Source organism: Bufo gargarizans, chromosome 11, assembly GCF_014858855.1.
Source record: "Bufo gargarizans isolate SCDJY-AF-19 chromosome 11, ASM1485885v1, whole genome shotgun sequence".
Classification (NCBI taxonomy): Eukaryota; Metazoa; Chordata; class Amphibia; order Anura; family Bufonidae; genus Bufo; species Bufo gargarizans.
Window position 1 is genome coordinate 66,313,077 of NC_058090.1, and position 15,354 is coordinate 66,328,430.

At 41.9% G+C, this 15,354-nt stretch overlaps 1 protein-coding gene across 4 annotated transcripts in view; it reads left to right on the top strand.

Moving 5' to 3' along the window:
• STRN3 (striatin 3) overlaps positions 1-11,571 on the top strand; it is an 83,702-nt gene extending 72,131 nt beyond the window's left edge. For all 4 annotated transcript variants that reach the window (XM_044272526.1, XM_044272523.1, XM_044272524.1 and 1 more), the window contains 4 exons: positions 2,750-2,890; positions 7,802-7,909; positions 8,950-9,036; positions 9,517-11,571. In XM_044272526.1, coding sequence (XP_044128461.1) covers positions 2,750-2,890; positions 7,802-7,909; positions 8,950-9,036; positions 9,517-9,686 — 506 coding nt within the window. In that variant the 3' untranslated portion in view covers positions 9,687-11,571. The remainder of the gene's footprint in view (positions 1-2,749; positions 2,891-7,801; positions 7,910-8,949; positions 9,037-9,516) is intronic.
• Positions 11,572-15,354: the final 3,783 nt, after the last annotated feature.

Here is a 15,354-nt window from a genome sequence, read left to right on the forward strand (position 1 = left end):
TTTTCTTTCTCTCATCTTGATTTATTAAAGGTGGTTGGGTAGAGTTTGGGGTATTTTGATATTTTAATATTTTTAGAATTTTCTTTTGTTAAAATTATTTAAAGCAAAATTCTCTGCCTCTACTTTTGGACAGCCTGGTCCCGTTCCTCATTCTTCTAGGTTTCTGATTTAGCGGGTGGCACTAAACCCTTCCTGCATGTAACAAAGTGGTATTACTGTGCTTCTTTTACTGGTGTTTGAGCTCCTAACAGTAGTAAAATAATATAATTTTTGGGCTTACTTATAAAATCCTTTTCACGTTGACTTCTTTTGGGGACACAGAAGACCATGGGTATAGCTGCTGCCACTAGGAGGCAATTACAAAGCTGAAAAAAAGAAAAGTATTAGCTAATTCTCACAGCTATACCCCTTCTGCAGACACTGAGCTAATCAGTTTGTACGGAAGCAGTAGGCGCAGCCTTAAAGGGTAACTATCATGTTTTCCTCAAAAAATCTATTTTAGCATATGTTACTGCTGCAGCAGCATTTGGCATAAAGCAGTTTTTTAGTTTCTTCACATACCACTGTTTTCCTTGAGTTTTTCCCTGTGTTACGGCTGTTTAAACATTTACAATATGAGTACCTTCTCGAGATGGCTCCTCCACCCGTTTTCTGAGGCCAAAATGGCTTTCCCTCACTTTCCATACACACTTGCTGTAGCCAGCAGCTTCCTTCCAGCCAATCAGATTGGATTACTGAGACACGCCTCCTCACTCTGAAGCCTAATGCAGCCATGTAGTGTGAAGGACCGCCCCTCTGTTTACACTAAAGGGAAGACAGACCAGCTCTAGCAACGGTCTTTTAAGGGAGCAGTGGAAAGGGAGAGGACATTATTGAAAGCTGTTATTATAAGGTAGTATAGATCTTTTGACATTCTAATTCAGGTATACATGCCTAGCTCTAATAAACTAGCAAATTAAAGACAGTTATCCTTTAAGAAACAGAACTAGAGATGAGTAAGACTAAAAATAGGTGGGACCTATCAGTAATAACTCTTAACTAAGTTGGAGCTGTGTTCCCCAATGAACTCGGCGAGAAAAGGATTTTACAGGTAAGGACAAGGACATATCATTGGGGGTAACAGAAGATCAAAAAGCAATCTGATGGGGGAGGGAAAAAAAGACCTGAATAAAACTTTAAGGCTGGCTATAGAGTCCCACACCAAAATGCACCAAAGGATGCAACGGGTAACGATTTGTATGATAGGAAGACTGTGGAAGGGAGGTCAGCCATAGAGAACGTAGACTCTGCTGCGTCTCAACCAAGACAGAAGAAAGATTTGCCCTGTTCTACCGAGTCTCATTCTCTCAAGAGACTCCAGAAGCTTCGGATATACAGCCAGAAAAAAAAAAAAAATGAAGACTAGTCAGTTGTCAGAAACAAGCTGGGTGTCTACTGAAAATGTAGCAGAGAGGAGATATAGTATGGGACCAGAATGCTCAGAAGGAAAAGATACCAGTGGACTAGCACCATAGGAGCGCCACCACTGAGTCACCATCTGTGATACCGTAGGGCGTGGTGAGAGAGAAAAACAACATTGTGGATCTGTGAGCGTAAGATCAGACTGATTAGGGCTTTTGCTGAAAGAAGAAAAAAAAAAAGCAGGTTAGGGGGGCAAGGGGAGGGGATCCTATACTTCCATCTCCAGCTGTGTCACCTTTGTTGGTGTGCTGCCCCTTGGCGAGGGAATCTACACCGGAATAAGAGGGGGCTTAGCAGGTAGAAGTGGCTAAGATGACCTGATTGCTGACGGGCAATGGCAGATTTGCAATCCACCGTTCATCCTTGCCTTCAAGAGGTAGAGGTAGGTCTTCACGTGTGGAATCACAAAATAGAAGAGACTTCAGCAGACCTGTGCGGCAGCTGCGTCGGTCTCCTATGGACACTAAGCTAAAAATGGATTGGCTCAGGGGCTGTAGAAGCGGTATAGCTGAAAGGAGCAGCTAGCACGTTCTATTTTTCAGCTTAGTGGTGCCTCCTAGTGGCAGAAATAACAATGGTCTTCTGTTCTGTGTCCCCCAATGATACAAATAACATAGTTTTCAAAGCTGAAAAAAGACATGCATCCAGTTCAGCCTGTTATCCTTCAAGTTGATCCAGAGGAAGGCAAAAAACAGCAGGCACTCCACAGCTATGGTGGGCACCATCTTTAATAACCTGGCCGTACTAGTATGGCGCTGGTTGGAAAGGCGTTAAAGGTACATTACTGAAAGATAAAAGTATTTGCAAAAATTCATATATTTACATTATCTGAACAGTGATTGCGGAGATGGAGATACCAATGTAAGTGCATGATGTGTATAAGTCCCACCTTTGGGACCCTCATCAATAGAAAGTATGGGGCTCACATGATTCCAAGAGTCCACTTTTACCATTGAAAGTAGAGCAGAGGTAGCTGGGTGTGCTTATTCCTTACAGAACCAGCTAAACAAATAACATAAGAACTTCATGCTTCCCATAGGTGAGGTTCCCATAGATCCCACTTTTTTTCTTTCTTCAGTCTATCCGTCCTATCGCTCCTACACAGTTTGAATGCCTGCCTCTTGGCCTATTTTGTGAAGTGGCAAAAGTCTCCACGAATGCATTTAGTGGCTCTGGATACGATAAAGCTCTGCCTCTATCCTGGCACGCTGAATGGACATTGAGTATGCTGGCCAAAGTTTATTGTTAAAAAAATATAAAAATTTCACATCTGCTTTGTTCCCATTAGAGCATGGTATCCCCACATCAGTGGATTTTATAGGCTGTGATCCTGCCCATGCTGTTGCCTCCTTCACCTCTGGCTGTATTGTGATTTATGACCTGGAGACTTCACAGTCCCTGCTGCAGTTATCTGCTCCTTCTGATTCTAGTAAGTATTTTATAGTGCAGATATATAGATTATTATAGAAAAAAAATATTCTGTTTGCCGAAAGAGAGGACCATGTGATGCTTGATCACTCCCTAATATTACTGTAATTTATTGACAGAATTGTGCGTCAGTATGAGGACATATATTATTTTTTTAATGAATCATTGAAAAAAAAAATGTGTGACTCCATATGAAATCTTAGGCACACAAAGGTGTTCAGTATGAGGTCTGTGGCTGTACTACATGAACGGCTTGGGCTACTTTCACACTGGCGTTCCTGGGTCCGCTTGTGAGATCTGTTTCAGGGCTCTCACAAGCGGTCCAAAACGGATCAGTTCAGCCCCAATGCATTCTGAATGGATAAGGATCTGTTCAGAATGCATCAATTTGGCGTTTTTTTTTCCGTTGCATTTTTTAGACGCTTGCAGCGTTTTGGTGACCGTCTGACAATGCGGAGCCAAACTGATCCGTCTAGACTTACAATGTAAGTAAATGGGTATAGATCAGTTTTTCACTGATACTATATGGTGCAATTGAAAACGGATCTGTCCACCATTGACTTTCCGTGTAAGTCAAGACGGATCCGTTTTGACTTAGACTTTTTTTTTTTTTATGAATAATGCAAATAGATCCGTTAGATACAAGCGTTTGCATTATTCGTTCAAATCCGTCTGTGCAGATACAAGATGGATCCACACAAAACGCAAGTGTGAAAGTAGCCTTAGTCTTTTGCAGCTGATTTCATGCCAGAAAGCCACTGGCAAGCACAATGAATCTGACTCCCATTATTTTCAATGGGAGGCCATTCCCCAGTTCATGCGGCTAAAGTTTATAGCCTTCACTGCGCCAAAAAAAGGGATACATCCTTTCTTGACGCAGTGTCCACACGGATGCCGCCGGAATCCATGGTGGTTGTCTGCTCATAGTTCCATTCAGAGGGCTAAACTGCAAGTATGTTCACGGCATACAAATTAAAAAACCGTGCCAGTAACTTCAGCCTTGGCAAAATCTGCAGTGTTAACTAGCTCTGTCTGCTAATACTTTGTGTATGTATATATATGTGTGTGTGTGTGTGTGTATATATATAGTTATAGTAAAAAAAGGATGGGAAGCACTCCCAAGTAGTAAAAAATACAAAAATCTTTATTTACCCCAGTGGGACGTGCGACGTTTCGGCTCTAGACAGGAGCCTTCCTCAAGCAGTGTACAGAGACAAAATGCCAAGAATATATAGCAACATACTCATTCATTAAAATTGGCCAAACATGTGCAATTCATTCATAATCGTTGTTGATTAGCAAAACACGTGCAATTAAATTATGCTAATGTATAAGAAATATTACAAAATAAAGACGAGTGACAATGTAATTCATATTACATATAACCCATATTATATATATTATCCTAATGGTGTGCTCATAAACACATATGATAAAAGAAAAACCGCCATACAATATTAATTACAATAAAAATCACAATCAATTTTATGTGGAAATAATAATCAATAGGTGTCAGGTGCTTACTAGGAGGCTTTGCAAGCGGAGGATGGATGAGGAGTAGGAGGGTGAATGGCTGCCATTCCAGATACCGCATGTTGCTCGGCGTATCTGGAGCGTCTCTGCGCATGTCAGGATGACTTCCCTGAATCACTTCCGGTCATAGTCGCATAGGTCATTGTGCGACTGCGCATTGTAACTCCGACACTGCGTCCACCATGTTTAATGAGGGAACCAGACATCCACAACAGGCGTCAAATACACTCTGTTGCAGGGCGGTGCCAGCACCTACTCATGCCGGCATACCACAGATGGCAGCCATTCCTACCAGAAATAGGTGCAGTCTTCACCTGTGACCCGCGGTCAGTAGCGCAACCACATGTTAATGCAGGGTCGCTCTGTACCCCCCGGTCAAAACCCGCACATTACCACCATTTAAGAGGGATCTCCTCAATACCGCCCCTCATGTGGGCAACAGACTGTGGCCATATACAAAGATAACACAAAATGAATAATAAAATAATGTGGTTCTTGACCGCACGCCATTCAATTGTCTCCTCGAACTTCCTCACACCATACTCTATTGCAAATCATCTGTCATAAAATATAAAAAGACATTAAAAATTGGCAATCCATAAGGAACTATTGTTTTGTCCCTACACAATTGATCAATTATACGCAGGTACAGTATAACATATCTATATGTTGGTCAAAGGCAAGCCGCCAACCTATATTGCCCCAATGTTATACAACTCTAATATATACAGTCCTGATCAAAAGTTTATGGGAAGAAAAAATACTGTGTGTGTGTATATATATATATATATATATATATATATATATATATATATATATATATATATATATATATATATATATATATATAGCTGTGAACACCTTTTGTGTGTAGTTTTTATTTATTTTTATTGCATTTTACTTATATTGGGGAACTTTTTTTTTTTTTCAGTTGGTCGTTATTAAAAGCTTTCAACAGCTTTTCCACTATACAAACTATTGCTTTTTGCCTCACACTGAATCCATCAGTGAGCTGCTCTGGCGGCTCTGTCGCACTCATCTTTGAACTCCCGACAGCTCATCATAGCTAAATTCCTATCAAACTAATAAGAATATGGCTTAAATGACTGTGTATGAGCTGTTCAGGGATGAGGGCTACAAATAGCACAATCAGAGCAGCTCCCTGATGGACTCATATAGCACAGAGTATGTAGATGTAGTCAAAGGGAAAGCTGTAGAGAAAAAAAAAAACTTCTTAAATATCAGTTGAGAAAATAGTTTTTAGCCCAAAAGGAGTAAAATGCAGTGATGGTAAAATAAATGTCCCCGAAGGTGTCAATAGTCTTTTAATGGTTGCTAACTGTTGACTCAACTTTGTGTAAATCAATAGTATGAGCAACCATAGGAATCTTTGCAATATATCTTATCAGAGAGAAACATCTAGTTCTTATCAGCCCCCTTGATATATGCTTTTCTCTTTGAAATTTGCTTTGAATCTGTCCAGGACTGGAGCCACTCACAGGAGGATCAGATTACATATATCGATACAAGTCTATAGAGAGGGGAGGGGGGAGGAGTGAGCAGGAACTCAGAGACAGGCAGAGCAAGAGAGACCACTGCAGGTAAATAGGAAGTTTATATCTCATGCCAAGTTCTTTTTTCACAATCATACAGGTCAGTATTTGTCTGTAATGTCCTCCATGATCATGGGGCAGATTCTGAGTGAGTAAGACAAGGTTAGGAAGCAGAGTCTCCTCTACTTTGTGTGCATAGGAGCTAGTCTCCACCTACCATCTCTGGGAGAACTGCAAACTATACATTCAGCATGCACAGGGAGAAAACTAAAAAAAATGCCAGGTTCATGTCTTTTAGTGGTCAGAAAGCTCTATTCCTCATGTACACACACTACTATTGGTTAATGCAAAGTATGTTGAAAGGTTAGGCTAATTTCACACTAGCGTTTATGCTGGATCCGGCAGGGTTCAGAAAAACGCTTCTGTTAGTAATAATACAACCATCTGCATCTGTTATGATCTGATCCCATTGTATTATCTTTAACATAGACAAGATAGATCTTTCATGAACTCCATTGAAAGTCAATGTGTGACGGATTCATTTTCTATTATGTCAGAGAAAACACATCCATCCCCATTGACTTGCATTGTGAGTCATGACAGATCAGTCTTGCTTCGCATCCCAGGATGGAACGGAATGCATTTTGGAGCATTTCATTCTGTTCAGGTACGTTTTGCCCCTATTGACAATGAATGGGGACCAAACGGAGAAAGGTTAGAGATAGAATAGAGCAATACCATTGGATCAAAGCATCCCTAGCCAATTTGAGATATGTATATTAGGAGTGATGGGGGAAAATGGATATCTCTCAACATCGAGAAATAGCTTCCAAATTACTTTTCCAGGCTAGGAAGTGTATCATCCGACTTTGGGGAGGCAGTGCTGTACCCACGATTATGGAATGGGAGAATTTGGTTAGAACTTCACTGGTCTGTGAGGAAGCTCATCTGGTAAACAACAAGAAGAAATATAGGTTTTCTAGAATATGGCAGAAATGGCTGGTATAGGGATCTGCTCTGAGACGAGGAGAAGTACCCCAGCTTTGGAACCTTTTAAGTAGAATCCTACAAATTACATCATGGTGCAACACAGGCTACCGGGTGCAACACAGGCTACCGGGTGCAACACAGGCTACCGGCAGTACGCAATGGCACATTCCATACATATAAAGAAAAATCACTAAAATAAAGTGGCCTAAATGGGAGGAAATGCTCAAAAGCCCCAAACACTGTGGCGTGTTTATAACCGGGGGAGCAATTCCTCCGCATGTGATCCGTTGCTAATGGCAATCCCCAGCAAAAATGCATACAATGGAGGATGTCGGCCTCCCATTTAGGCCACTTTATTTTAGTGATTTTTCTTTATATGTATGGAATGTGCCATTGCGTACTGCTGATGGCCTGTTGTAGGTGGGACTTGCAGACCTATTCCTTCTCCCAGTACATGAGTGATCTCACTATGGAGGTATGTGGGAGCCTGGCTGTGAGTTGGATCTTAGCACCTATCAGACCGTGTTCACACACCGTAGGTAGTCTAGTGGTAGGACCCATGCCACGCTGAGATACCCGGACGGTGGTGTAAAAGGGCTCCGATGTGTTCCTGACTGGAATACATTGACTAGTCTCAGTTTTTAACATCAGCCTGAGGGATTAGCCAGTGTTGTCCGTTGCATATCATCGTGGTGCACCTTTTCCAGTGATTTATGCTAGTGTGAAAGTAGCCCTAGGCATGTTATAAATTTGTTTTGTTTATTGTAATTTCAGTATTCTGCTAATTCCTTAACAGATGCATGTTTCTAAAAAAAAATTTTTTATATTGTTTACAGGTATCCCATTTTGTGGCCACATAAACAAGGTTGTGAGTCACCCTACTCTTCCTGTTACTATTGCTGCCTATGAGGATAGGCACATTAAATTTTTTGACAACAAGTCTGGTGAGCTTCCGTATTTCTCTTCTAGCAGGGACGTGGGTTTATTACTGTACACTGCATATGTTTTTTTTTTTTGTTTGTTTTTTTGTTCCCCCCCCCCCCCCCCCCCCCCCCCCTCAAGCTATGATTTTGAAATATCCAAGTAACAGGGTAGAAAAACATTGTGGTTTTCAGGATCTGTACTGCTAAACAATTATCAACTGGATTCATACAAGGCAATAGTGATGCAGTTGAATCCCACATTATTCTCATCCTGATATAACTCAGAACCGAGTTGTAATGCACTTACTGTCATTGATCTGTGCTTCATTGTAGCCGTGAATCAAATATTTATTTAAGTGCCAATTAATTATTTCTCCAGTTAGTCTGAACTAGTAACTTTTGTGCAGCGACGGGAATTTCAGATTGAATGTTTTGTAGGGTTCCAACATCAATAAATGTGAGTAACAAAAATTCCATGTACAGTGTATTGAGGGGATCAGAGTCTGGAAATCTCTAACATCCTGTAGTGCCTAATATACAATTAGTCGCTTCAAGTAAACCTGTTTGAAAGAAGCCTTAGATTGCAAGAATTTCAGACGAGCGTGTGCAGTCCGGAAGTCGCACTCCATGTGGGAGCATGAGCCACTGTTTTGGACACTGCTTGTCTTGCAGGAGCGCACAGCATTATACTGATTTATAATGCTGTGTGCCTCTGCATGACCTTCCTTCTACAGAATCATACTGACATAAAGTAAGACATAATGATTCTGTAGCAATAAGATTATGCAGAGGCACACAGCATTATAAATCGGTATAATGCCATGCACTCCTGCAAGTTCAGAATGGAGGATCACTCTCAGACCCGGAGCGTGATTTTCAGACTGCACGCGCTTGTCTGACGCAGCCCTAACATACCATTTGGTGTTTTCCAATGTTATCTAGTAGCAATTGAGACGACCTCCGCTAGTTCAACTGCTTTATCACTTTTAGCTCTATTCATACAGCATACCTTACGATACCTTTATAATCCGTTTTAATAGCCTTTTTTTGTTTGTTTTCAGGGAAGACCATTCATTCAATGGTTGCACACCTGGATGCTGTTACTAGCCTTGCAGTGGATCCTAATGGAATTTACCTAATGTCTGGAAGTACGTGCATTTATGTAACTTCAGCTTTATGCACATGGCTGAGCTGTGCCGATCAGCGGTTTGGAGAGGAGGAGGTGCTCCATGTGAGCGTTGCTTTCTGTTCATTATACTGCCTATTGTCTTGGAAGCAAGGGTAATTACAAGTAGTCGCTCCATTCAGGATGCAGAACTTTCATGGAGCACCACCTCCTTGTCAAACAGCTTATCGGTGGGGGTGTCTGAATTCCACCGATCTGATATTGATGACCTAGCTTGAGTATAGGTCATCAGTATAAAACCCTTGCACAACCCTTTAAGTCCCCCTTCAACTTGGGGGTGGCATAGATTAATAACTTGCTATTATGCATTATAATAACTTGGCATTCATAAGAGATTTGGTTTTCTTTTTGAATAATCTTAGAAGTAAATCCTCAAGGATACTTGGTGATCAAGATACCTTCACCTGTTAATCCAGTCTCATTGTGTGCATGTATCTTTTAGGCCATGACAGCTCTATTCGCTTGTGGAATCTGGACAGCAAGACTTGCGTACAGGAAATTACTGCCCATCGCAAGAAGTTGGACGAGTCCATATACGATGTTGCCTTTCACCCATCCAAAGCATTCATCGCCAGTGCTGGAGCAGATGCTCTGGCCAAGGTTTTCGTGTGACCCTTCCATATCCCTCCCCTCCTGTCCTTACACAGTGCCACAAGTGCATTTTGGAACAAAAATTAAGGTCACTTGCAGTATTTAACCAAGTTCTTACAACATCACTGCCAAGGGGAATTTTCTCCAGTGCCGACACTACAAGATGACTCCTGCAGAATAGGGGGATACTGGTTACCGCACCCATCTGGCGCTAGCCTCTCATCTTCTCATTTATCAGGATGGCTCTATCCAGGGCTTTAGTTACTGTACTCTAATCCCTCTTTTTGTCACAGTAACCAGTATTCACGGCCCCATGCAGAGCGCGTCTCTCCTTTTATTAAATGTACGATACATATTCTCTTCTACAATCGATATGGAGAAAAAGGAGAAAAATATTTTTTTGCATCTTTAACTTCAGGTCCTGGGTGTGTGAATCAAGAGCTCAACTAACATGGGGTTATGGAATATGCTGTAGTGTATTCAGTGGTTTGTTGATGCCAGACACCGTTACAATGCAATAAAGAAATCGGTTTCCCTGGAACTTGAAAGGACTTAGAGGAGCAAGGAGGCCTGCTCTGCACTATGCTACCCAGTTCAGATTGCAATACCTTGATAACATGTAGCTATTTGTTTTAAAGGCTGGCATTGTAGAATTCAGTGTCTGGCTGCCAATGAAGGGATTTTATTTTATTTTTAACTTTCTCTGTTCTTGGACAGTGCAAGTGTGTTACTATATATTTTTTAACATTAGTCCTGCATATATACAGGTTTTGACCTACTATTTTTACGCTTTTTATTTTTAAGCTGTCACAGAATTGCAGTGTTTTTATCGGGGTAGTACAAACCTGAGAATGAAATGAATTTTAATGTATTTTTTTCTTTCATGTTATTCCTTTTTTTCTTTATCTAAAATCACATTTATCCAATTTGTTTCCTTTTTTTTTTTTTTTATATATATATATTTTTATTTTTTTGTTATACCCTGCATCCCTTTATAAGGCCAGAAGTCAGTGACTCTGCCAGAAGGTCTGGCGTTTGAGAGCTAAACACAACTGGGTGGTTTCACACTAACAAGTAGTTTCTTTTCTAACTGGCAAGAGGGGTTCCATATGCTTTTATCAGTGCACCTCCACCCCTTTAACAATTGCAGCATTCTATCACTGTGTGATATTTTGTATGTTTACTTTATTTACGAGTTAATTTATCCAGACGTTTCCCAGCTAAGTTACAATGGCTTAATGTTATTTATTTCAGCTTTATATTTGTTTTTGTTCATGTGACACAGGACTTGCATTATTTGTGGGACACAGAGAGAAGTTTCTTGAAGCATGACCGAAGGCCATTATTTACTTTGATATTTAAAATCAGAGTACTGAGCAAGGCAAAATTGCCATTGCAAAATGGAGCCCATGATATCTCTTCCTACCCCTCCCCCCAAAAAAGAAAACAGGTTGACAAACGCTTGCTCCGTGGCAATTTTTGCACTTTAAATATATGCTTTACCTTGTAGTGCACCACAACTAAACACCGTAGAGGGTCTAGACCTTCCTGCATTAATTTTTAATTTTTTTTTTTTTTTTTGTAATTGAACCTTTGTATTCTGCTCTGTTACTTCTCATGTCTTCAGATTCATCGTCTTTTTTTCTTAATTTCTCTTCAAGCATTATTCAGTTTCTGGTATTGACAAAAGATTTTAATTTGTGTTACACGCATGACTAAAACAATTTCACATATTTTTTCTAGTCTTCCACAAAAGGAAAAAAAAAATCCGCTGAGTTTGCGCGTTTTGTAAGGTTTTTGTTTTACGAACTGCAAATCAACAAGTTTTTAAGATTGTACCACAAAAAGCAGTACAGTTGTTGAGAAATAATGTATATAAAATGCATATAATAAATATTAAATGGTGTACCTGTATACATTTGCATTGATTGACACATCCTATTGACATCATGACAGGTAATGAGATATTTTTGTAAATAATTTCTATATTTGTTTATATGAAACTTCTCATCACGGGAGCCTATTAAATTGTGTATTTATGTTAACTCCGCATTAACTAGCATAGTGTAGTTCTGTTTTATATAGATGAAATTATGCAGAAAAGTTTATATTTTTATTTTATTCTTGAAATAAACTCCTGCATGTTATGATGAAACCCTTTTGATCCTTAAGAGGCACTAACCACAAGGAGTATTTTTTTCCTTCCCTTTTTGAGAAACAAAATTAAATAAAAACTTCTAACCTTCTTAATAGCCATCTTCTAATTTTCTGATATAACTGTGGGAGTTCAAGGGCGAACCAGCTGTACAGTTCACGTGTTTAGCCGTAAAGTTCATTTAAAAACCTAAGTAAATACCACAGTTGATGTGCCACTATACATAAGATATTTAATAATCAGTTATGTACTCTGACTGTTCTACTTTTTGGTCTGATAAAATCTTCAGACTTTTTCGATATATTGTAGCCATTAACAATACAGCCACTGGTCTTGTGCTTGCCCAGTAGCAAAATGCAACTTGTAATTGGTCATCTGCATGCAATATCTTTTATTTTATTTTTCTTTAAAAGTGGACCTTTCGCCCCCACTGACATGTCTGTTTTAGTAAATAATTTTATTCCACATGAACTGACTATTCGGGAGGATCTATTCTTTTGACTATTTGTTGTGCCATTCTACTATTCTTGTTAGAAGTTTGTCTGACATTGTCCAGTGAGAGCTGCCAGTGGCGGGCTGTGCAGGGACACACCCCAACTGGTAACACCCATCTGTGACTTTATCCATAAACGTCTAGCAGGAATAAGAGAATAATGGCACAACATAGTTATATGAATAGATTTTGCAGAACTGTTATTACTGGGGGAATGCAAGTAGCTAATAAGACATGTTGGGAGAGATGACAGGTTCCTTTTAGGAGTGGTAGACTGCATGTTTGGAAACACTATTACATAGACCTGTAGCATAATAACTCTAATTTCCAGTTAATGTTCATGCAACTGATTTGCAACAAATGTATCTTAAAAAAAAAAAAAAAATGTAGTGTCACATGTAAGTCATGCCTGAAAGTCACTTCATTAAGGGGGTGACTGCAGAGAATGCAACAATGTGAACTTCAATGTCCCCACTATATAGTAGTTAACATCTTTCATAGAGCTTTCTCGTTAATGGCATTGGGGGACACAACACCATGGATATTTGTCCAGCTACCACTAGGATGCACTAGATATCAAAAAAGGTTGGCTCCTCCCGGGTGGGCTATACCCTCTTCACAGCACTAGACTATTCAGTTTTAGTCTAGTGTCTGTAGGAGGCAGACATGACCTGCTCTTTTTTTCGCAGGTCTCGACCTGCTGCAGGATGTGGCTCCATCGTGGATTTCCACCTTGGTTGAACCATATTCAGTTACCTCGCCCGTCACCCTGTCCTCGTTGACTGCATCCGCAGTGGCATGCCGGCATTCCCACGGTCCCCGTGTGGAGTCTGCCGATGGGGGTGACCTTGCGGCGCCCGAAGACATCGGACGGTGGCTATTTGTCCCTGTTCCGAGCCACCCCTTTCCAGGCATAGCTCCTCACCCAATTATAGAAAACCCCATGGTCCGCCCCGCCGACGTCGCTGCTATTCCGGCGGCCTCATAAATCGAGGCTTCGGCTTTTGAGCCTGCTAGGCTGCGTTCGTCCCACCCCCTCTTGGTTTCCCAGACTTCTTCCATAGCAGCACCTCTTCGGAACACAGCACCTGGGGTCTGGTAGGACAGCCTCTGGCTGGCGTTTTATTCCTTTTTCCAGTCTCCCCTTCAGCCCTTTGCCTTACCCCTGTGGTCACCACTTGATTACGTGCGCCCGTTGCTCTAAAGGGTTGCCACGCGGTCAGCCTGTCCGTGTTTATGCGTAGTAGCTCCCAGGCACTCTCATGACGCCCTGACCTACTTCTGTCAGTCTCTCCTGACTGGGCCTCTTCCCTGTCCCAAGCCATAGAGAATCCTGTCCGACTCTCCCAATCTTTGGACGTCGCTACTCTAACTGCCTGCCCAAAATTGCAGCCACCTCTGCCCTCCCAGGGACCCTTCCGCAGATGGGGCACACTCTGCTAGGTCCCGCCCACTACATCTGGTTGTCACAACCATGTCCCGCTCCTCCTCGGCATCCTCAGGTCTCTCCCAGGACAGGTCTGAGGCTGGTGACAAATCCTTCCCTGCCATTCCATCTGCTGCCTCGGAGGACACCTCTGCTCCAATTCTCTCTCTTGTTCTAATGTGGACCAAGCAGCCACATTGCATCCTTCATAGGTAGAGTACCTGTACCAACTCCAGATTTGCTGTAGCCGTTACACCTCTCTGGTTCTATTATGCACCATGCAGCCCTATTTCTTCCTTTCCAGACGAGGTATAGAGGCCATCTTCTAATGCGGTAGCCATTGCACTTCTTTGGTTCTAGTGCGCACCACGCATGCATCGCTCCCCTCTTAAGTGGAGTTCCTGTACCATCTCCAGATGCTTTACCCTTTACACCTGTCTGGGTTTAAGTCTGCACTACACAACTTATTTCTCCCTTATTAGGTAGAGTACCTGTGCAGCCTCCATATACTGTAGCATTTCCAAATGCTGTAGCTATGTTCCACTCATTATAATGAGCACCATGCAGCCAATTATAGTATCTTAACTCTTTTCTGGTTCTAGCATACATGGCATACCTGGTATCCATATGTCTTCCCCCTTTCCTGGGCGAAGTAGAGTTGCTTTGTTTCAGTATATTGCTGGCCTGTTCAGATCTGCCACCGGGTGCAGTTCCCCCTGAACCAGGCCCTCTAGTCTTCTCTCTTCCTCTGTATTGGCAATGACACACTATTTAACAAGACTTCCCAATCCTGTTATGCACCAGACAACTACTCTCCCTCTGCCGTGGGCAAGTTGTTGGCTGGCATGCTAGGTTTGTTCTTTGTCAACCCTGTAAAGTACTACTGCATGCTGCACAGCCGCGTTACCCCATTTCATGATGAGTACTCACGTTGATATTACTGCTTCTCTACTTTCTATTCAGAGATACATGGCACAGTCCTTGCAGAGTACAGGGGTCACCACTGGATGTTCTATCCTGCAAGAGTACACAGCGTTATGAGCACCAGCCGCTACTGCAGTTTTGGGTCATCGCTGGATGTCTGCCACCATACAGAATCCCAAGCATCTTCGCTGGATGTCCTCTGATATGGCTGTGACAGGACTAGTGAGTGCCACACACCTACCGGTGGATGGACTTCCGCTGCTTGCTCTGGTATCGGACATGGTCCCGTACCTCTTCCATGGTCCGGGTGTTCTTGGTACTCCCTTATGTTCTATGATTAGTTGTGCTACATGACAGAAGGGGCCATTCCCTTGGGCCTGGCCGTTGTCTGCACCTGGCTGTTGTCTGCACCTGGCCGTTCCTTCTCCCTTCCCTGGGGGTTTCATTGTGCTCAGCTGGTTTCTACATGTCAGTGTAGTCTCTCCCGGCTTCCCCTGCTGACTTCTGCATCCTTTCTGATATATGGATGTTTGGCGATTCTTTTACCAAATCCAGGCTGCTGTACTTGCTTCTTCTGGGACCATGTTACAGTTTGCTGGTCACTACACTTGGGATGGTTGGTCACCCATGGCCGATGTTGTTTCCTTGATTTTCTGGCTATTGCCCTTAGGCGGTCCGGTTCTTTGGACCC